We start from the raw sequence: 20,873 nt of genomic DNA on the forward strand, positions 1-20,873 counted from the left end.
TCAAAAGAGTTTATTTTTATAAACTACTATGCTGTATACGATATATAATTGAAAATGAACATTTAAATTTTATTAATATATATATATATTATTTTAATTTAATTTTATATCTATAATATGTCAAAAAATATAATATAACGCTTTTAAGTTTTTCTTCTTTTGAGTAATCCAGTACTACTTTTTTCCTACATAAAATATAGGACATCCTTGAGAGGTATACACTTTCAAAGTGGCTTTATTATATAAAATGAAGAACCTATAAGTTTAATTCCTTTAGAATATGAGAAGCAAGTTCTTTGTATAACCATGTGTTACCACTCACTTTCTTGAAATGAACACCTGCTAGACCAACAATTCTAACCTTCACAATGTGAATTTCAAATTTGATTGGTGGTCTTTCCTTGGTACCATTGCTACCTGACATTGATCTACCATCAGGCATCTTGTTCAAATCTTGAATTCTTGATGTTGTTAAGATATCTTCTTGTTGGCCCATATCATCAATTGAAGCAGATGATATTTCTTGGGAATTATTGTAATTATATGTATTAACAGTTGGGGAAGCGACAATTGAGATGTTCCTTTCATGGCGTGGGCCTTCCATTGGACTTCCAGGTACCATACCCTGGTTGTACTTAACGGATGTCTTTCTTCTAAGAGAGCTTTGTCTTGAAATTGAGCGGTTTGGAACTTGCAATAATTGTTGCTGTTGTTGTTCGTCTATTGGATCATATTGTTCAATTTTTTCACCATTACTTGAGATAGGGCTAATTGCAGATCGTTGAACACATATAAATCCACCTTTAACTTCTTTGAATTCAATGTTCATATTCTTCAAGACAGAGATAATTTTATATCTAACAATAGGCAATGGCTTCGAAGATGTTGTTTGTACGGAGAAGAAACCTTTCAAGAACAAAGAACGAGGATAATCAATAGATGGCATAGATCCAGCTGGAGCTCTCGAAGCCTCCTCAAGAATTTGAGAATCTGTTAATTGAGGTTGTTCATTAATAGCCCCACCATATAATGCATGATCGATACTTTGACCACCTTTCTCTGATGTTCTAATGACACTGTTATTATTTGGTGTACTATTAGATATGTTATCAGATTTATTATCATCACTGTACTCTAAGAACCCATGATCATCAACTTCACCTTGTGCAGGTATCGAACTTGGTAATACAGGTCTGTTAAATTTAAGTGATTCACGACGTGCATGTCCAACGGATTTTGCTCTAGCACTTGGATGGTATTTTCTACCTTTAATGACATTAAGAGGTGGTAATGGATTGTTTTCATCATTTTCTTCATCAATTTGTGAGTTATTACCTTCGTATTTAGTAATGTCGTTTTCGTCGTTAAGAGTCATCTTTTGTATATTTTGTTCGATTTGTTTTTCACGTTGCTGCTGCAATATCGTCTCTGCGTTACTTGGTAACGCTGGTAAATCAGTTCTATTTTGGTGTTTTTGAGATGCAGATCTTTGTGGTGGGGTAATAACAGTATGTGTACTTGCTGGGTTAGTCTTTAATACAGAAGTCTTATATTCTGTATGGGCACCAGAACCATAAGATGGGGCACGGGCCACAGGTGGTACATATTCAGAGACAGTACGTGCATGTGTCTTCTTGATTGGTTGTCTATTGTTATTACGATCTTCGGGAACGGGTGTGACGTTGATCTGTGGTTGATATTGTGGAGTTTGCATAGACACTGTTGGTAATGGTGGTGATACACTTTGTTGTGCACGACGTTGAGATAATTTTCTAAAGATACCACCAAAACCGGCATTATTGTTTGTTTCAATAGGTGATGCACTAGATTGTTGCATGTATGCGCCTTCATTAAAGTTATCATTATCTTCCTTATCCAAATCAATAGTTTTAGTACTGGAGTTTTGAGTCATTACTGCATCGAATGTATTGTGTGTATCAGATGCTTTCCTAGTCGTTGGAGAAGTGTGAGCTTGTTCCGGAATTGAAAGTTTTGGTGGTACCAATACTTGTAATGGTTTTTTGCTTGCATTTTCATTTGGTATAGATGGTAATGGAGATTTTACTGGAGATTTCAATGGTGCCATACGTTGATCTAGAGAAACTTGATTATTGTTGTCGTTGTTGTTGTAATTAGTTGGAGTTGTATGAGATGGTTGTGTAGTGATATATTCTTGTTTTCTTTCAGGTGGTTCTATTGTAGAATTTATAGTATTATTCGCAGATGATAATTCAGTGTTCTTTGATGTATTGGATAAAATACTAACTGCATTTTCAAGTTGTTTATTTTCAGAATTGTTTTGTAATTGTTGTTGTTGTTGTTGTTGTGCTTTTCTTCTTTGCAATTTAGCTAATTTACGAGCCATCATTTCTGAGACTAAATAATACATTGATAATAAAGGATGATAAGCTTCAGTTGGATCTTCAAAATTATTATTTGGTACCGTTGAACTTGAACCACTAATATTATTTATATTATTATTTTTCAATTCAGAAACGATTGTCCAATAATAATGAGATAATTCCATATATTTTTCTTCATTAACAATATCGAGTAATATTGTTTTAGTATCCTCAATATTATCGATAAATTCCAAACGAAACATTTCCTTAATAACATTATCATCTAATAAGTTAGGAGTCATTGGTATTCTCTTTGGTAAATAAGATGGAGTTAAGTAATCGTAACCTCTATTCATCCATGGATGTTCGATGACTTGTTTCAATTTAGCTCTCTTTAATGGATCTACTACTAACATTTTGGATAGTAATGATATTATTTCTATAGATAAATGGTTTGGATATTCAACTTTCCCTTGTTTAATCTTTTCATGTAATACACTTGAATTTTCATCATCGAATGGAACTTTACCACAAACTAGGACATATAAAACAACACCAAAGGACCAAATATCAACTTCTGGACCAATATAAGGCATTGCTTTCAATAATTCAGGCGCAGCAAAATATAAGGAACCACAGAATGTATGTAATAGTTTTTTATTATCATAAACGTTTGATAGCCCAAAATCAATGATTTTAATTTCACCTGATGTTGAAATCATAATATTTTCAATCTTCAAATCTCTATGAACAACATTATTTGCATGTAAATATTTTAGAGCACTAGCTATTCCTCTTGCGAATTTTCTAGCATGATGTTCTCTTAAGGAACCATGTTGAATGATATAATCAAGTAATTGACCACCAGAGACGTATTCGAATAACATATAGAAATGGTTAGACATTGTACACATTTCGAACAGACGACATATATGAGGATGATATAATACTTGACCTAACGATGCTTCTCTGATTGTTCTTTTATCTCTAGAGATTTCTTTTTCCAATTTTTTTTGTCTTTCTAAGATTTCTTGATCTGTCTTTGCTGAAGGTAACGATTGTTCTTTATGTAAGAATGCCTTTGTTGCTCTATTAACAATTTTAATTGCGCAAACTTCATTAGTTTGATGATGTTTAGCCAATTTTACTTTCCCCATTGAACCTGCACCTACAGTTTCTAAGAAATCCCAATCACCTAATGATTTTCTATGGAATTGTTTAATCTCTTGATTGGTTTTAGTTGACGAAGTTTCTCTACGTGGAGTTTGATTAAGTGATTGTGATTGAGGTTCGGATTTCATTCTTTTATGTGAGGTAGAATTCCCACCATTGGGTATACTTACTGGAGGCAACAAAGGTTGTTGCGGCGTCCTCTGAGGAGTTGGCTGTTGCTGCTGCTGTTGCTGTTGCTGCTGCTGCTGCTGTTGTTGTTGTTGCTGTTGTTGTTTACCCATCATTCTTAAAGATGCCGGTGCAACTGAACTTGGAGTTATAGGTTCTTGTTCTAATAAAGATGAAGATTTCCTTTGATGATTCTGTACAGGGGTCCCACCCATATGAAACTTGGGATTTATATGATAATCTTCCATATTCTTTTTTTGGTTCGTTTTCTTTAACTAACTAATTAAAATTGTTGATATATCTATTATCAGAAAGAATCAATAATTGAGGAAGTGATAAGATTATTGATTGATATAGTCGAGTACGGGTGAACTTTTTGATAAATGATATTTTAACTAAAGGGGAAGCAAAAAATTAAAATAAAATTTGGGGGAATTTAAAAGAGGTAACTCACTAAGCCTTTATTAGTAGCTTAACAAAATAAAATAAAACGTTACGCTATTTGTATTGCAATTTTCAACTATCCTTCTAGCAAATTGTCTGTCTTGGCAGGGGTTCCATCAATACATATGTGTATATCCAATATCTAGTACGTTTGTTCTCCCATCGTTGAATATATTTGTTATAATTGCAATCAGCATATCGAGCCACAGAGAGTGCGACGAATCTTGTCCCACCGCCCACTGCCAAATGAATATTTTCTCTCTATTTTGCTTCCCCTTTTTCCAACTTCGCTGGCAGCGGTGGCGGGGAGGGGGAGGGTAACGACAGGGTTGGTTAGGGTTGTTGAAGTTGTCTCAATTTTCTGGCGTGGGGGGCCGGGGAACAGAGGGCTCTCTTTATTTCCAGGTGAAATGGTCGATATATAAACAGCATGAAGAATGGATTTCTATATTGATTGATCTGGAGTGCAGAAGGGTATAGAACAGTTTTGTATACGATATCGCAGCGATGAGTGAACGTGGTACGAGGAGATCGACTAGGATCAGTCGTCAAGTGACTGAGCCGGTCGCTGTTCAGGAAGATCAGGAGGATACAGACGCGTTAAATGTGATTCAACCACATGTAAAGAGACAGAAAATTGAAGACACTGGAAGGGAGTACCCCGAATGGTACAAATGGTTAAGTGATGAGACACTGGTTCAATTGGCGAGACATCCATTGGACACAGTGGATGCCATTGAATTGAGGTTCGATACATTGTCAAATGTTAGAACTAGTTGGGAATATCAATACGTTATTACTTGGATTTATAATGTATCTGAATCGTTTGTGACTAAACAAATATACCCGGGAGGGAAATCAATGTGGAAGACAGTCAATTTTGATGAAATTTTGTTTATGAAGGATTTTTTAACTTTATTAGAGACTGGTACAGATGATTTTAATATTGAAGAAGAACAAGATGACGAGGAAGAAGTAGATGAAAGTAAAATGAATTTATATGAACTAGTAAGACTTTCATTGTTAAGACAATTAGGGAATAATAAATCGATCGAATTGAGAGAATGGGATACTTTGATTAAAGAATCATTTGATGGCGTAAATTATAATTCTAAATTTATTTCTTTACCATTAGATAAACAATTTGAAATCTTTTTAAAAATTATTAAACAAATTGAATCCAAAAATATGGTCTTTAAAAATTTTATTGCTAATAATATGGAATTATTCAATTTCATTAAATTGAAAGAAAATGATAATGAAAATATATTGTTTATGACTTACCCAGTATCGATTGTCAAACAAACATTCACCCATATAGATTCAAAGGATTCTTCTTTACATGTTCCAATTATGTTAAAGAATTGTACGGTATCATATGAGGATTCCAATGGTCAAATCGATTTGGAACATTTGGATTATTCAAAAGAAATAGATTCTTATTTGAAAAATATTATTATCACTAACGAAGTCTTAAGTTATAATTTTTCAACATTTTTGAAAACCTTCCAAGATTTTAAATTAATTTTCAAAGGTAACAACAACAAAAAGCAATCTTCTGATATAAAGAAAATCGTCGACTCTTTTGAAAGTTCCTTCGAATGGGTCGTTCTAGCTAGAATCAATTCTGCTAAATTGTTATTACAAAGAGTGAAAAATCAATCCATGAGACAATTGATGACAAGAAGAAAACGGTCAACAAGATTGATCGAGAAAGAAGAAGAGACTAAGAAAAAAGTTGCAGAGAATCATTTGGAAGATAAGATTGATCATAGACAAACGTTTTTGAAATTAAGAAAAAGAACAGTAGCCAAAATTATCAAACGTTGTAAAGAAAATATGTGGAATCAATTATGGGCAAAATTCGAACAAGATTGTAAAATAGAGAAAAAATCATCCAAATGGAATATGAATGAAGTTGATGAAAATGTAACAATAGAATCACCATTGAATCTAATTGATAAATATGTCTTACCAAATGGTTTAAATTATAACACTAAGATCATTATCACTGACTTGATAACTGAAAAGAATTCATTATCCCAACATGAACAAATCGAAGAATTGCCTACAAGTTTATGTATCACTGAGCCAGATATCGTTGAGGCCAATCAGTTAGGAATGGGACCTGAGATTGAACAAATAGATAATCAAAATGATTGGATGTTTCAATGTACTTGTATGACTGATAAAAAGACTACTGAGCCACCTGGTACTATGGAAGTTACTGCTACTATACCTATTGTGAAAAATGAACCTATTATAATTCATCAAAATGATGGTGAAGAAATCAATCTGGAGAAATTCCATAAATTGGATATTTTGAATAGACCTATCATATGTTGTGACGTATGTCATAAATGGCAACATTGGGAATGTCAAGAACAGTCTCTTGTGGATTTACTTTCATTTGTCTCTGTGCATTCAAAGAAGGATCTAGATAATATGAAATTCTTAACACAACGTGATTTTGGCACTGTCACATACGATAAGAATGAACCACATCATAGTGCAACCAGAAGAACCTCACGTAGACAGCATCAGGAGGAAGAAACAGAACATAATGAACTAAATGCAATGAGACCAGTCGATAGAAGAACACAATTCGGTGAATGTGCTGTCTTTGTTTGTCCAATGTGTTTGGGAGAAATAGAGCAAGAGTTACGTGGCACATTTGAACCAGAATTAACTATCGTGAGAGCCAAACAAAAGAAGCAACATGATGATCGTGAAAGAAGAAAGGCAAAGAAATTGTTGGAGAAACAACAAGCTTTGTCTAATGCTAGTATTACTACTGCTGCTGCTGCTTCTGCTGCTACCACACCTGTACAGAATCATAAACCAGTTATGGCTACGTTTTCAACTGGCTTGCAGAACGCTAGTATAGTGGAAACAATAACCAACAACGATAAACCAGTCATTATCTCACAACAGCCAGTAACCCAAACATATAACTCCGGTAACCCACCAACCCAACCACAACTATGAAATACTAGTATATATATATATAACGCAATGCGCAATCATCAGAAGTAGATAGAACATGTATGTAATCATTTAATCAAATTAGATAATAAATGTGTCAAAGCCTATTGAAGGCCTATGTCCTAGCCCTCTTCCCCAGCCCCCTTCGCTTGCGCGGAACTCCCAGCGCGAATGAGACACATAAATTTTAGAAAGAGCAAAAAACAAATAAATAGTTTCCAGTAAATAATCGGCGCAGAATTATCTAGTCAAGGATAGCAAAAACGATCAATATGGAACGATGCTCTTCACTGATTCACATAGCTATGGCAAGTAGTGAAACAAAAGATCTTATGTCTTATCAGTTTATCAACATTGTTATCCTACTGTTTTGGTTGGATGTCGTAAAATAATCATCTTAGTATTGTGTTCTATGCTTAAATATATATATATATAATATATATTGAGAGGTTAGTAATCAATTCATGGCATTATTGAAGGAATTTTAACTATAAAATCATTAATATATCCACCCGTATATTGAATAAGTACTTATACATATATTACATGAGTATAAGTGTAAGGTTTCAAAAGGTACATTTCCAGTTTTATTATATTGACATACCCCGTATTATTCAATCAGCATTCTTCATATCATAGCTGAAAGCCATTGATTAGGTGATTTTGTTTTTTAAGAGACATTCGTTTTAAATATAATAGGAGCTAGAAAGATAAATTAATACATATCTATATATTGGTTCGAGTGGCATATCCTGAGGTAACCCTTATTTTTAATATTATAAATATATTTTAGCAAAAATAAACCGGTTTCATACTCACCATTCCACTTATAATTTGAAAGAATAATGATTCTGGGGTCATTAGCACTCATGAACAACTCATCGTTGAATGAAAATATATCACTGTCGTTCAAAAATATCTCCAAGGGGAAACCTTCTCTGTGCTATGCCGATGATCTAGCGACAAGTTTTAAGAGAAATAAAAGAAACGGTAGTGGCACTCTTGTAACACACAACCATGTTGATCATAAATTGAGGACTAGATCAGTATCAAATCCTGTGACACCATCCATGAGTGCTGTGATATCACAGATTAAACAGATGTCAGGGGAACCAATAATTGGTAAACAATCTTTAAGAAGAAGTTTTAGTTCCGTACCGAATTCTGATTCTAGAGATATTTCTTTAATAGATAGAGATGACAATGATGATAATATATATATACCGAAAAGGAAACATCGAAGTTCCAATGATAACGACTCTAAAAACACTGAACTATCACACCCTTTATATTCTGGCAATAGTTTAGAACAATTGCACATGATACGAAAAGACCCAACTATGAAATTTTTTAATGTCAATGATCTAGATTTACAGGATTCGTTAACTCCTGAAGATATCGTACAAATAATACCACCCATATATGTTAGACATAAATCTGATAGGAAACTTCCAAAAAAGTTACCATCAGAAAAGAAGATTATTCAAGAAAATACAAAAGATCTAGAGTTGGAGGTATGGCCTGATTCCGTTGATCAACGAGATAAATCTACAGTCACGTCGACTACAGGGATAGATTTATTACCAGATAATAAAAAAATTAGACAGAGGTCAATGAATCCAAATTTTTTAAAATTATTAGCTATTGAAAGGCGAAGTATAGACAAAAATATTCTTCCTGAGGTCCATATCGACAATCAAACGTTTAATAGTCTCTCTGTCCACCCTGATACTCAAGTAGTTGATTCCTTAGATTTTAACGACGATGTTCGTTTAGCTATCAAGACCAAATTAAAGTTATGGAACGATCTTGGTCGTGGAAGTTTACGGAATGATTTATATGGCGATGCAGTTCCTTGGAACATGAAATTTATTCCCTCTGATACCCAGGACAATGACAATGTTGACAGTTCACTAGTAAGGATGAACTCCACATTAAAACCATGGTGTAATGATAGTACTGACATACGAGAACACGGAATGTTGAAACCATGTGGACGCTTCACCAACGGGTCTCAATATGTAGTGAAGGGCTGGTGTGACAGTAGATTTATCCAATAAAGTAAACTCCGGTGCCAACTTCACCAACAAAAAAAAAACTTATATACTCCCATTTTTTGCATTTCCAATCTAGTCATCATATATTTATACATATTTATTTAAAGATCGATAGTAAAACTAAATATATCAATAAAATAACTATGTCATTCTGTTTCAGTTATAGCTAATAAATTTTTTGACTGTATATTTGTTCGTGGTTCCTTCAGCACGGTAAGCAGGAAAGTTTGCAGCTACGAATATTGAAAATCAAAAAAGATAAAAATAAAGGGAAAAGCGTTCTGCTTTAGGAGGTAATCTGTCAATAACAATAAATATTTACAGTCGCAACATTTGGTATAAACGAAAGTGACTTAAGTTTCTATACATTTATAGAGTTTACAAGTTTATAAAGTACTAAAAGAGTACTTTGTTTATTTAGTTATTGTGATTTTTAGATCCATTAAGCATTTGTTTTTTTCGTTATATTGAGACTGATAACGAGAGGGTTATTATTAATTTTTTAAGGAGTTCATAGGGGAATAACGATAAAAATAGACTGGCAGAAGAAATATTCGAACTTAGGTAACCAAATAAAACATTATGAAAAGGTTTAATATAACATATCTGGAAATATTTAAGAATGGGAGGTCATTGTCGGCTTATTTTGACACGTCACTAGGTGATGATAGTAGTGGTGATTCTAATCCAAATTATGGTTCCACTGGAACTAGTACAAACACTATCAAGCCAGAAGTGTTCCATAAATTGATTCAAGATTTAGTACTACCGAAAGTGGTATCTTTAGAAGGCAACAAAGTAACTAAAGTCTCGACTACTTTGGTTGACGATTATGACTGTTTTTATTCCACAGCATTAGACACAAATGAAATATATGTGTGCTTCACTAAGGTTGACACCCCAAAGATTTTACCTCTACGGATACTGAGTGATTTAAAACAAGAAGAATATAAAAAGAATGATTCTAACATTGAACTTCGAGTACATATAGGAGAAATTTTAGACAAATTCCATGAAGAACTTCTAACATTCAAGAAACAAAACTTGACCAGTGATGGAACGGGAGTTGATGTCAGCGATCAAGCAGAGGCTGATATTCAAGATGTTATCCAAGTGATGAATGATAATATCGATAAATTTTTACAAAGACAAGAAAGAGTATCGTTATTAGTTGATAAGACCTCGAAATTGAATAACAATAGTAGCGGATTTAAAAGGAAATCAGCTAGAATAAATGATAGATTATGGTGGCAAAGAATGAAGAATACCACACTATTGATTTTTGCAATCATTCTAATTGTGAGTGCGCTATTCATATTTTATTACGTTCTCTAAGATATGTTGTGGTTATTTTAACTCGATTTTAAAAATGAATATGCATAAATTAGTCGACTTGCTCTTGTGGTTTTTTACAATGAGTTTATAAGTAGGTTTCATTCCTATTACATTTTTTGTCTGCTCACTGTTGATTAACTCTAAATTATTGACTGTTTATGATAACAAAGAGTAAATATATATGTACATGCATATGTATTATGTGACCTCTTTTGATTTAGATTGTAAATAATATTAATATTATTTATGGTACTCTAAGAAATCAAATATTATTAATTGATAATTTTTAAAAAACTGATATTAGAATATATATATAGGTTTATAAATGTGTCCAAATTATGGAAAGAAATAAATATGAAAAAGGACTATAACTTCATTTATGCAAAGAATATTTGACTAATGGATATTAAAAGTAATTAGATATTCCATTTGGAAAAATCTGGAATATCTAAATGGAAGAATGGTAAATTAGTACCTGAAGCAGCATTGACTTGATAAGTTGTTCTACTCTCTAAATCCTCAAATGAATCATCGAGGTTACTACTATCATCTGAACCCTTTTGAGATCTGGCCAAATGATAACTAGTATGACCTGTTATTATAGATTCATCACTGAACTCTTCATTTAGCTTACCGAATTTCATGTTTACCAAACCTCTTTTCACCCATGGTGATGTGATACCGGAAAAATGGAACTCTACTTGTCTATCAGCATACTTATTGATAGATTTTCTTAAATCTACCAGAGATTGTAAAGCAGTAGCATCAACTTGTGAAACTTGAGAGAAATCTAAACAAATAATTTTCAATAGTGGTCTTTCATCAATAACAACACCGGTATCTAGATTAGTGTTTTGGTTAATACCGGAAGCAATATCCTCACTATCACTTTCTTTCTTTTTATTTTTAGAAAACCATGATAACTTACCCCTCTTGAATAACCCTTTGTAAAATGTTGGTGGCTCCCAAGGGCCAGGATCGTTCCACGGACGGTCGGATTTCTTTGAGTGTTGAATCAATTTACCTCTCTTTGTCTGTTTCTTGACTTCATCAAATAAAATATCAAAATGTCTAGAACAGTTTAAGTATGTGTAACTGTCAGATAGTCGGTATACCAATATTCCTGGTGGTGGCGCTAATATATGGCAATCTGGATTTAATTCTTTGGTGTATGCATGATCAAATGGTACCCATTTGTTATAATAGTTCAACTTTGAAGTAGACTCGTTAGCTTCATTTTGATTTATTGTTTCATATAGATTTTTCTTGTACTCATCACTATTGAATTCTTTGTTTTGACTCTTTTTAGAAGATGAAAACATTTTACCTTTAATTTTTGCAAAACGAGATGTGTCTTCTTTAGTGGAATCAATATTACTGTCTTCTTCGTCATTTTCAGATAACGGCTCAGATATTATAATCGATGGATCGTTGATAACGTTACCATTGACCACTTCAGCAATTTGAATGTAACCAAGGAATTTACCAGCTGGGAAAGTAACTTTTAGGATTAACAAAGCAGCAGACCAACACATAGCAAAATAAATACCATTTTCAATAGAAGAGAAAACAGTAATAAATACGGTAACAATAAAACATAGAAAGTCTAATGGATTCATCTTCCAAAAATTCCATGAGGTTTGGTAAGAAGCGACTAAATCAGAAACGGCGTGAATAATAACAGCAGACAATGTAGCAGAAGGTATATAAAAGAAAGCTCCTGTTAAACAATAAAGCGCCAATAAAACACAAGCACCACTTATAATACCTGAGAATGGAGTCTTAACGTTACATTTAGCCTTTAAAGCTGATCTTGAGAATGAACCAGTAGCAGGATAGGCCATAAAAAAAGTACCTAACAAATTGGTGACACCAATAGCGATCAATTCTTGATCTGGAACAATTTTATAATCGTTAACTCTACCAAATGATTTAGCAATAGATATATGTTCTAATAATAAGACAATAACAGAGGCTGGTAATTCTGGTGCAATTTTGGACATTAGATCATCGCGTAAATCGAAGACCCCAACATCTTTCAAACCAGATGGCACGGTACCTAACACTTTAATTCTTCTTTCAGCTTTAGTCTTACCTCTAGTGATAGCCCAAGAGATACAAGTGAAAACGATGATCACGATAGCATTTCTACAGGCTTGAGCATAAAAATAAAACTTTTGAATAAAGAAATTCAATTTGGGGTTTTTCCTTCCGTAATGTCTTTCTGCTAATTTTGGACCCATGTTATTACACCACCATTTCCAAACGTATAATATTACCAAAGGAATTAATCCGAATACCGCATCTAATTTTGTATCTGGTAAATGTTTTAAAGTTTCGATGATAACTTTATAAGTGGATTGTCTTGTATTTAACTTGGAACTATAACCCATTAATGATGGAACTTGGCCACTCATAATGCTTAAAGCGGACCCAGTCATAAAACCTGACACTGCATTTAAAGAAATTAATTCCACAAGGAAACCAAGTCTTAATAGGCCAACACCCAATGCAATGATACCACATAAAAATGCCAAAGTAGTGGCGATTATAGGAGCGGTAATATCAGAGTCGGCAGATAATTTTGCTGTGACTTTGGCAACAACTTTTGCAGTCTCTAATGACATGACAGCGACTGGACCAATACAAACATCCTTGGAAGTAGCAAATAAAGAATATATGAAAGCACCGATGAATGAAGAATAAAGACCATATTGTGGTGGTAAAGTAGCAATTTGGGCATAAGACATAGATTGTGGTACAAGCACACACCCAATAGTAATACCAGCAATTAAATCCTGGATAAACCACATGTAATTGTAATGTGGCATCCATTGAACTACAGGGAATATTGAAAGACAATAATTCCCTACAGACTTCCAACTACAGTATTCTTTTAAATCGTGACGGTAGTATTCTTTGAATGATAATTTGTGTTCATAGAATGAAGGAATATTAATATTTGAACCACTGTCTACATTAGAATCATTTAAAAATGAAATTTGACTTATCTTTGCATTTGATTTTTTAGAGGTATCATATTGATTATTTTGATTATTTGATGAATGATTAGCCGTGATTGTGTTAGTATTAGTATTTTCTTCATCTTTGTATTGATTATATTGTTCTTCTAGATCATCTAGGTTAGCTTCATCACTAAAATCGTTACTTCCTCTGTAATCAGGTAATTCTAAATTTTCTTCAATATTTCCTTCATCAAATTGATACCGACGACGTGAATCTCCGTCTAATTGTTCCTCAGCCATTGTTGAAATTGGCTTTTTAAATATGTAAGGATATTAAGATTATGTTGAAATATATGTATACAGAATTTTTAAATAAAAAAACTGATAGCTAAAAAAATGTGAATATCCTTATTATCTTTTTGTATTCTTGAACGAACTGAATCTATTGTAAGTTAATTCTTATTATTAGTATATGTTATTTACAAGTTAAACTAGTTAAAAGAAACATTCCACATTTCTACATGATAAATATATTTCAAGGGAACCTTATTCCTTTTATATAATTAGATAAACAATTTCGAACATTTGAGATCATCTGCATTAATGAAATATAGTGTCTATCACGTACATATCCTGAAGTTAGTGATTAAGAACAATCTAATCTAAACATTTGTCTTATGCATAATGAATGGCAAATATATGGCTCCTTCCACCGCCAATTACTCATCACCATCCTTCGCATAACAGTAATATGAATAATTAAGGATAATAGCAAAAGAAGCCATACTTTTTATCATTCCCTCTTCCGTTACCACAGTGGTAATTATCTCACAGTACAACCACTATGCCAAATCGATGTAATAAAGATAATCAGATTATCTGCTAGTTGAATATCTCTTTATTCTTATCTCTCTTCTAATTGCAGTCGCCGCATCTTTTTCCTTTTGGCTTTGTATGGCGGGGTGGTCCTCCCACAATTGTGGCATCTATATCTCTGTTGGTGGTGGTGGTGGTGGTGATTTATTCGGCCGAGGCAAAAACAAAAAATTTATGCATTCAGATATAATCTCGGTGTGAGTGTTTAGTGCTTTCTTTCTTCGTCAGGACGGGTCCGTCCTTTATTATTCATTGTTCACAATAGGGAAAAAAACATTCTCGGAGTTAATTACACAATAGCACGTGACTGGGATAGTTCACGTGATCTGTTCAAATTCTGGTTGTTCCAAATAGGATGTGAACTCCGATCCACAAAGGGAGGCTAACTTCGGTTTATCACCATTGCAAGGTTTGATCCATGAGTAACCATACTTCGACACTAAGCGGTACCGTCTGCTAATTTTTCTATTCATTGTGTGGTCGTAGTTGTTAGACAAATTGAGTAAGTCTTGGGCTACGTCTGGTGCCAGTATTGGGTTATCGATGGTTAGAATCGTTTTGACATCATTGATTTGTTCTTTTAATAAATTATTTGCACGACAGGATGGAATATCTTTACCTAATACATTCATAGGTAATAGTAATGCCGGTACTCTAGCCGTTTTACCTAGTTTCCGACGTTGTAATTGAGGCTCACTCATTAAAAATTGAAATTGTTCGAATATTGGTTTAAACATATCTATGGGACAATTTGGATCCTGCTTAGACATATGGTCTAACGTCAATTGGATTGCCTGGCTGTCATTTCTTAACCATAGGTCTCTTAAAATTGGAACTTTCTTATCTTTTAAATGTTCTGAATCTTTATCGATAGGCCAATAGTTAAGTAAATCATCGTATCGTGTCTCAAATACTTTCAAGTAAGCGGGAACAGTGTTCGTCCAATGGAAGTATGTCATATATATTAGTTCCTCGGCGGCTTTGTTCTTCTGAGTAGTCTTTCTTGCAATGGTAAAACGTTTGACTAATTCATGTAATCGAAGTTTTTCATTTTCGGTAGCATGTTGATTTAATAAGATACGTTTCTCAATTAGTGCCGTGGTCGATGCGTGTAACGGAATGTTTCTCAATGCTTGTAATATGGACATATTTACCGTAAAACTGAAGTGTGGTTTCCTTGATTGTAATGATATATGAGTATGTTCCGTTGAAATGTATTTATCTATATTTTCCATCTCTCTCTCTCTTTTATTTTTTTATTTATTCTTTTTGGGTTTTTTTATTGGGATGAAAATAATGACATCGCGAAATGTCATAGTGAGAAAAATAAACATTGATGTAGTCCCATAATAATCACAAATTTTTGATATTAATGCATAATTTTCTATATATATTTATTTATATATATAATGTTATTTACATGCCGGTGCCGTTAGATATAATAGTGTAGTTGAGTTAGCTTCCTTTAGCAATTATTGGGTAGAACATTCCGGGACTCCCTGCGGATGCGGATGCGGATGCGGATTAGCTTCACCTTCTTGTCGATTATCGTTATCACTTGTATTAGGTTCATCCTTTGGTAATTCATGGACAATTTCAAATGAATTGATATGTTCACAATTCTTTGCATCTATTGGCATTGTATCCTCCTTTGATTTTTTGACACCAGGTAAAATGTTTCGTAATTGTAATAGATCGTTCTTTTCGTTCACCCAATTATCCGGTGGAAACTCGATATTAATGGTGACATATAGATCTCCGAAGGTCACTGAATGTGAAGTTTTATCGGTAGAAATAGGCCACCCTTCACCAGATACTTTTATTATATCGCCCGGTCTAAGCACTTTACCACTTGGGGTCGACCATGTTAAGGTTCTACTGTCATATGTCTTCATAAGATATTTGTCCTGGAAGCCACCAATTGCTTCCATCAGTGTCACTGTTGTAGACATGAACAGGTCTTTATCATGCCTCTTCATATTTCCTGTTGTTGACGTCGCCTTCTCCTTTATAACAAAGACGATGTCTCCAGGATCTTTCCCATCTAAAGTTTGATCGGCTTGTTTATGTAAAGTTATTCTATCATTAGCTGTATAACCTCTAGGGACAGACACTGTGACTGTTTCCGAGACTTGTACCAATCCCTCCCCATGGCATTTCTTACATCTATTCTTTTCGGAATTTGGTCTTGCTCTAACTTTCCCAATAGAAGCACATTTCGTACATGCTAGCCTTTGTACCGTACTGAACCCAAATGGTGTCCTCATAGTTCTCTCAGTAAAACCTTTTCCATGACATTTGGAACAATCGATCAATGGTGGTTCATATAGATTCCCATTTTTGCGACGTCTCCAACCGTTCCCTTCACATGTCCCACATACCATTGCTCTGGATAATTGGAATTTAATATTCTTACCATTATACAATTCTGTGGTTGTCAATTCGATTTCGATTATAACATCGGGGTTCTTTGTCTGAGGTGGTGGAGGTGGTGGTCCACCATTAAAATCCTGTGTGAAGAAATTTCTAAAATCGGCATCATCCTCATTATCGTACTCATCACCTCCAAAGAAACCATTGTTAGAGTCCTTGTTAGTCAAAATCTCGTAAGCATGGGTAATTTCTTTGAATTTGATCTCGTTAGCTTCTTTCTCTGCTGGATCGATGACTTTATCCGGATGGTAACGTAATGCCTGTTTCTTATAAGCTTTCCTAATTTCAACCTCGGTAGCCTCTTCACTAATCTCTAACACCTCATATGGATTCATAATAGTGTGATACAGTTGTGTTAAGGGGGGACGAGGACCAGTTGACGTAACAACCTCATCATAATATTGGTTCCACTGTCACTTTTAAAAAAAAGTTATTGAGAATGCTGCTAAATTTTCATGGGAATGGCTTGTAGAGTTTCAACATTGGCGATTGCCACTTAAATTATATTTCCAACCCTAATATTAGGGTTGGAAATATTTGTTCACGTGACTGTCGTGGTTATACATGCGGTGTCACCCACACACCACAACATATCGCACATATAACAGCTGAATATATAATAATTAAAAGAAGTATTCAGAAGATAAATAAAAGTTGCGTAACCACCACACGTAAGAAGCAAGAAAAAGACGTTCACTTCAGTTATCTCTATGAGACTCTGTGTGTGTGTGTCTTTGATTCGTTATTCTGGCTAGATGCATTTAGTACCCTCATATCAAAGTCATTGTTATTACATACTCCGTTTGTCGACTAATTTCTTTGAAGTAGTCCACTTTTGACATAAATTGGTATCAGTTCTTAATTTTATTATGATTTATATTTTTACTATGGACAGTTGTCTCTCTGCCTATCTAATTGCTCTCATTTTACACAGATAAGAGACTACAATAATTTGACTGATCAATCCTTTGTTTTTTTTTCTTTGCAGTAGTAGAATAAGAAAAAAAATTCACGTCTCTTCTCACGAGATGTTGTCTTTCTGTGGGGTATTCTGTGTATATGAATCATAATTTGTCTGTTTGTTTTTTGCTCATAAAAAAAATTTACACTCTGTGAACGACAACTAACAACATATGCATATATATAAGTCAATGGATTATTGGCATCATGTCGAAAAGTTGTTCTTGACATGGAACTAGTCCTCTAAATATCTAGTAACATTTCAGCTAATTGAATTATAATTCGATATTATAAGAATAATATATATATACTAAAAGAAACTCTGTTAAATTTGTTTATCATTTTGATTTTATAAATCGAACAAATCAATATCCCAATAATATACATATATTTTGCTATTTCTTTTGGCCACTTCCCATCTATACAGAGATATTATTATTACCATATATAACATCTGTAAACCGTTCCACATCCTGCCCCTATTAAGAAAAGATCGGTGTTACGAAGTACTTTGAGAAAAAGAAGATATTTATTCATTTATTCATTTATCTACTTATTCATTTCACTGCTCCTCCCTCCCCCTCCCCCCTTGGTTTCCTATTTGGTTTATACTAAAAAAAACCTCGAGAAAACATCATATATTTGATTACGTATATTTTTTGTGTTTGTTTTTCGCTGAAGTCCTCGGATTATTGTACTCCTTATTTTCCCATTCAGTTTCATCGGTAGAAGTAACCAGTAGCACATACTTTTATTTATTTTCGCTCAAGAAGAGATTTTGTTTTATTTTTGATATTAATTTCATTTGACGTCACACGTTTTAAACATTAAGCTTTTCATTATCTACATCCCTTTACATCTTTCATCTTTTTTATTTCCTTCACTTTAAGAGTTGTACAAATTTAAAAAAGAACTCGATCACGTACTTTTGTTTTGTCAGATATCTACAATAATAACGAGATACAAAAAACAAATTTACTCCGAAGTATTGAAGACATATTATTCTCTCATCTGAACAGATTATTGATATACCAACCGATCCTAATTAAATCTGGGGTAGTTCGATATTATTTCTGTACATTTTTTTTTATTTCATTCCTCTATTTACAAGAAGAAGAAGAAGAAAAAATACGTAACTTACGTCTTCTTTAGGAATACTCAATATAATTAAAGTATCTCCCCTCTCCCCTCTCTTCTTCCTCTCTCCTCTCTCCGCTCTCGACTAACTCAAACGGTTTTAACCTTTTAGTACGTTTATTTGTTTGCCTTTATAGAGATAGTTGTCACTTAGTCCTAAACTCTAAAACTACTCAACTCCGTACCATTGCAATTTATTGTTATTACGTATTACGTATAATTACTAATTGTTTGTTTGTTTCAATATACTGTCTGGAAAACATATAAATATAACAGTACCTATTCATTTTATTCTCATTATGTCCCAGTCTTTGTTATTATTAAGAAACTCTTCCTCATTATGGAAGAAAACCATTCAAAAATCTGCATACATATCATCATACATTAATAAAACTAATATGTCCCCATCAATTCTAATAAATTATCCAGTTTACAATCTAAAGAGTTTTCATACTGGTCCAGTGACGGGCTCACTTAAAGCACAACCTGCCAAGAAAGTTATGAAAACTAAATATAATTTCGAACCTGCTGAACCTTTGGCTATTCAAGATCTGAATGAATCCGTTCTAAACGCCAAATACGCCGTCAGAGGTTCTATTCCAATGAGAGCCGAAGAATTAAAAATACAATTACAAAAGGACCCTAAATCGTTACCATTTGATAGAATTATTAACGCTAATATTGGTAACCCCCAACAATTAAATCAAAAACCATTGACTTTCTATAGACAAGTACTATCTTTGGTACAATATCCAAACTTATTAGAGTCCCTAGAGAAATCTGGTTCAACCAAGGAATACAAGCCCGATGCTATAAAGCGGGCTAGACATCTATTGAATGCCATAGGTGGATCTGTCGGTGCTTACTCAAACTCTCAAGGTGTTTACGAAATCAGAGAAACGGTCGCTGATTTCATAACAAAAAGGGATGAAGATGAACCAGCTTATCCAGAAGATATCTTCTTAACTGCTGGTGCTTCCGCTGCCGTGAATTATTTACTATCTACTTTAAGTAGAGGTCATGAAACCGGTGTTCTTATCCCAATCCCACAATATCCATTATACACAGCTACTTTGGCTCTAAACAACACACATGCATTACCATACTATTTGGAGGAAAAGACTGGATGGTCTACTAATATGGTAGATATCGAAAAGGTTGTCAATAAGGCTATTGCAGATGGTATTAAACCTTCTGTCTTAGTTGTCATAAATCCAGGTAATCCAACGGGTGCTGTCTTATCTAGAGAATCTATCGCTAAGATTTTCGAAATCGCCTCTAAACATGGTATAGTCGTCATTGCTGATGAAGTTTATCAAGAAAACATCTTTGGTGACGTCAAATTCATCTCCATGAAAAAGGTTCTAAGAGAACTTCAACATAACCATCCAGGTCAATTTGACGATGTTCAATTGGCATCATTGCATTCTACTTCCAAGGGTGTCTCCGGTGAATGTGGTCAAAGAGGTGGTTATATGGAACTTACTGGTTTCAGACCAGAGATCAGACAAGTGCTCTTAAAATTAGCTTCCATCTCATTATGTCCAGTTGTTACAGGTCAAGTATTGATTGATTTAATGGTTTCCCCACCTCAAAAAGGTGACGAATCCTACGAACAAGATCAACTAGAAAGATCTGCCATTCATTCAGAATTGGATAAGAGATCCCAATTACTGTACAAAACTTTCAAAAGTTTAGAAGGTATCGATTGTCAAAAACCTCAAGGTGCCATGTATTTGTTCCCTAATATTCAAATGCCATTCAAGGCCGTTCAAAAGGCTCATCATCTAGATATGACTCCAGATGAATTCTACTGTAAATCATTACTAGAAGCTACTGGTATTTGTACCGTTCCAGGTTCTGGTTTCGGTCAAGTCAATGGCACATACCATCTAAGAACTACATTTTTGGCCCCAGGTGAGAAATGGATTAAGGACTGGGCTAAATTCCATAAGGAATTTTTCAACAAGTTCCGTGACTAAAGTAAGAAAAATAAA

At 33.8% G+C, this 20,873-nt stretch overlaps 8 protein-coding genes across 8 annotated transcripts; 4 read left to right on the forward strand and 4 right to left on the reverse strand.

Moving 5' to 3' along the window:
• Positions 1 to 256: 256 nt before the first annotated feature.
• KIN2 (serine/threonine protein kinase KIN2) lies at positions 257 to 3,931 on the reverse strand (the record flags this gene model as incomplete). The annotated part of the gene is made up of 1 exon (XM_041551387.1): positions 257 to 3,931. The coding sequence occupies one exon, from the start codon at positions 3,929 to 3,931 to the stop codon at positions 257 to 259; it is 3,675 nt and encodes a 1,224-aa protein (XP_041407321.1).
• Positions 3,932 to 4,634: 703 nt separating this feature from the next.
• On the forward strand, positions 4,635 to 7,115 carry IOC2 (Ioc2p; the record flags this gene model as incomplete). The annotated part of the gene is made up of 1 exon (XM_041551388.1): positions 4,635 to 7,115. One exon carries the CDS (start codon positions 4,635 to 4,637, stop codon positions 7,113 to 7,115), a length of 2,481 nt encoding a protein of 826 aa, XP_041407322.1.
• Positions 7,116 to 7,957: 842 nt separating this feature from the next.
• Positions 7,958 to 9,172, forward strand: GIS3 (Gis3p; the record flags this gene model as incomplete). Its single annotated transcript, XM_041551389.1, has 1 exon — positions 7,958 to 9,172. One exon carries the CDS (start codon positions 7,958 to 7,960, stop codon positions 9,170 to 9,172), a length of 1,215 nt encoding a protein of 404 aa, XP_041407323.1.
• A 579-nt stretch (positions 9,173 to 9,751) lies between these two features.
• On the forward strand, positions 9,752 to 10,504 carry NYV1 (Nyv1p; the record flags this gene model as incomplete). The annotated part of the gene is made up of 1 exon (XM_041551390.1): positions 9,752 to 10,504. The coding sequence occupies one exon, from the start codon at positions 9,752 to 9,754 to the stop codon at positions 10,502 to 10,504; it is 753 nt and encodes a 250-aa protein (XP_041407324.1).
• Positions 10,505 to 10,920: 416 nt separating this feature from the next.
• On the reverse strand, positions 10,921 to 13,770 carry SUL2 (sulfate permease; the record flags this gene model as incomplete). The annotated part of the gene is made up of 1 exon (XM_041551391.1): positions 10,921 to 13,770. The coding sequence occupies one exon, from the start codon at positions 13,768 to 13,770 to the stop codon at positions 10,921 to 10,923; it is 2,850 nt and encodes a 949-aa protein (XP_041407325.1).
• Positions 13,771 to 14,663: 893 nt separating this feature from the next.
• Positions 14,664 to 15,581, reverse strand: GEP5 (Gep5p; the record flags this gene model as incomplete). The annotated part of the gene is made up of 1 exon (XM_041551392.1): positions 14,664 to 15,581. The coding sequence occupies one exon, from the start codon at positions 15,579 to 15,581 to the stop codon at positions 14,664 to 14,666; it is 918 nt and encodes a 305-aa protein (XP_041407326.1).
• A 237-nt stretch (positions 15,582 to 15,818) lies between these two features.
• Positions 15,819 to 17,114, reverse strand: XDJ1 (Xdj1p; the record flags this gene model as incomplete). The annotated part of the gene is made up of 1 exon (XM_041551393.1): positions 15,819 to 17,114. One exon carries the CDS (start codon positions 17,112 to 17,114, stop codon positions 15,819 to 15,821), a length of 1,296 nt encoding a protein of 431 aa, XP_041407327.1.
• Positions 17,115 to 19,175: 2,061 nt separating this feature from the next.
• On the forward strand, positions 19,176 to 20,858 carry KABA2_06S06468 (uncharacterized protein; the record flags this gene model as incomplete). The annotated part of the gene is made up of 1 exon (XM_041551394.1): positions 19,176 to 20,858. The coding sequence occupies one exon, from the start codon at positions 19,176 to 19,178 to the stop codon at positions 20,856 to 20,858; it is 1,683 nt and encodes a 560-aa protein (XP_041407328.1).
• Between the last annotated feature and the right edge of the window lie 15 nt (positions 20,859 to 20,873).

This window comes from Maudiozyma barnettii (assembly GCF_903064755.1).
Source record: "Maudiozyma barnettii strain CLIB 1767 genome assembly, contig: KABA2_06, whole genome shotgun sequence".
NCBI classification, from domain to species: domain Eukaryota; kingdom Fungi; phylum Ascomycota; class Saccharomycetes; order Saccharomycetales; family Saccharomycetaceae; genus Maudiozyma; species Maudiozyma barnettii.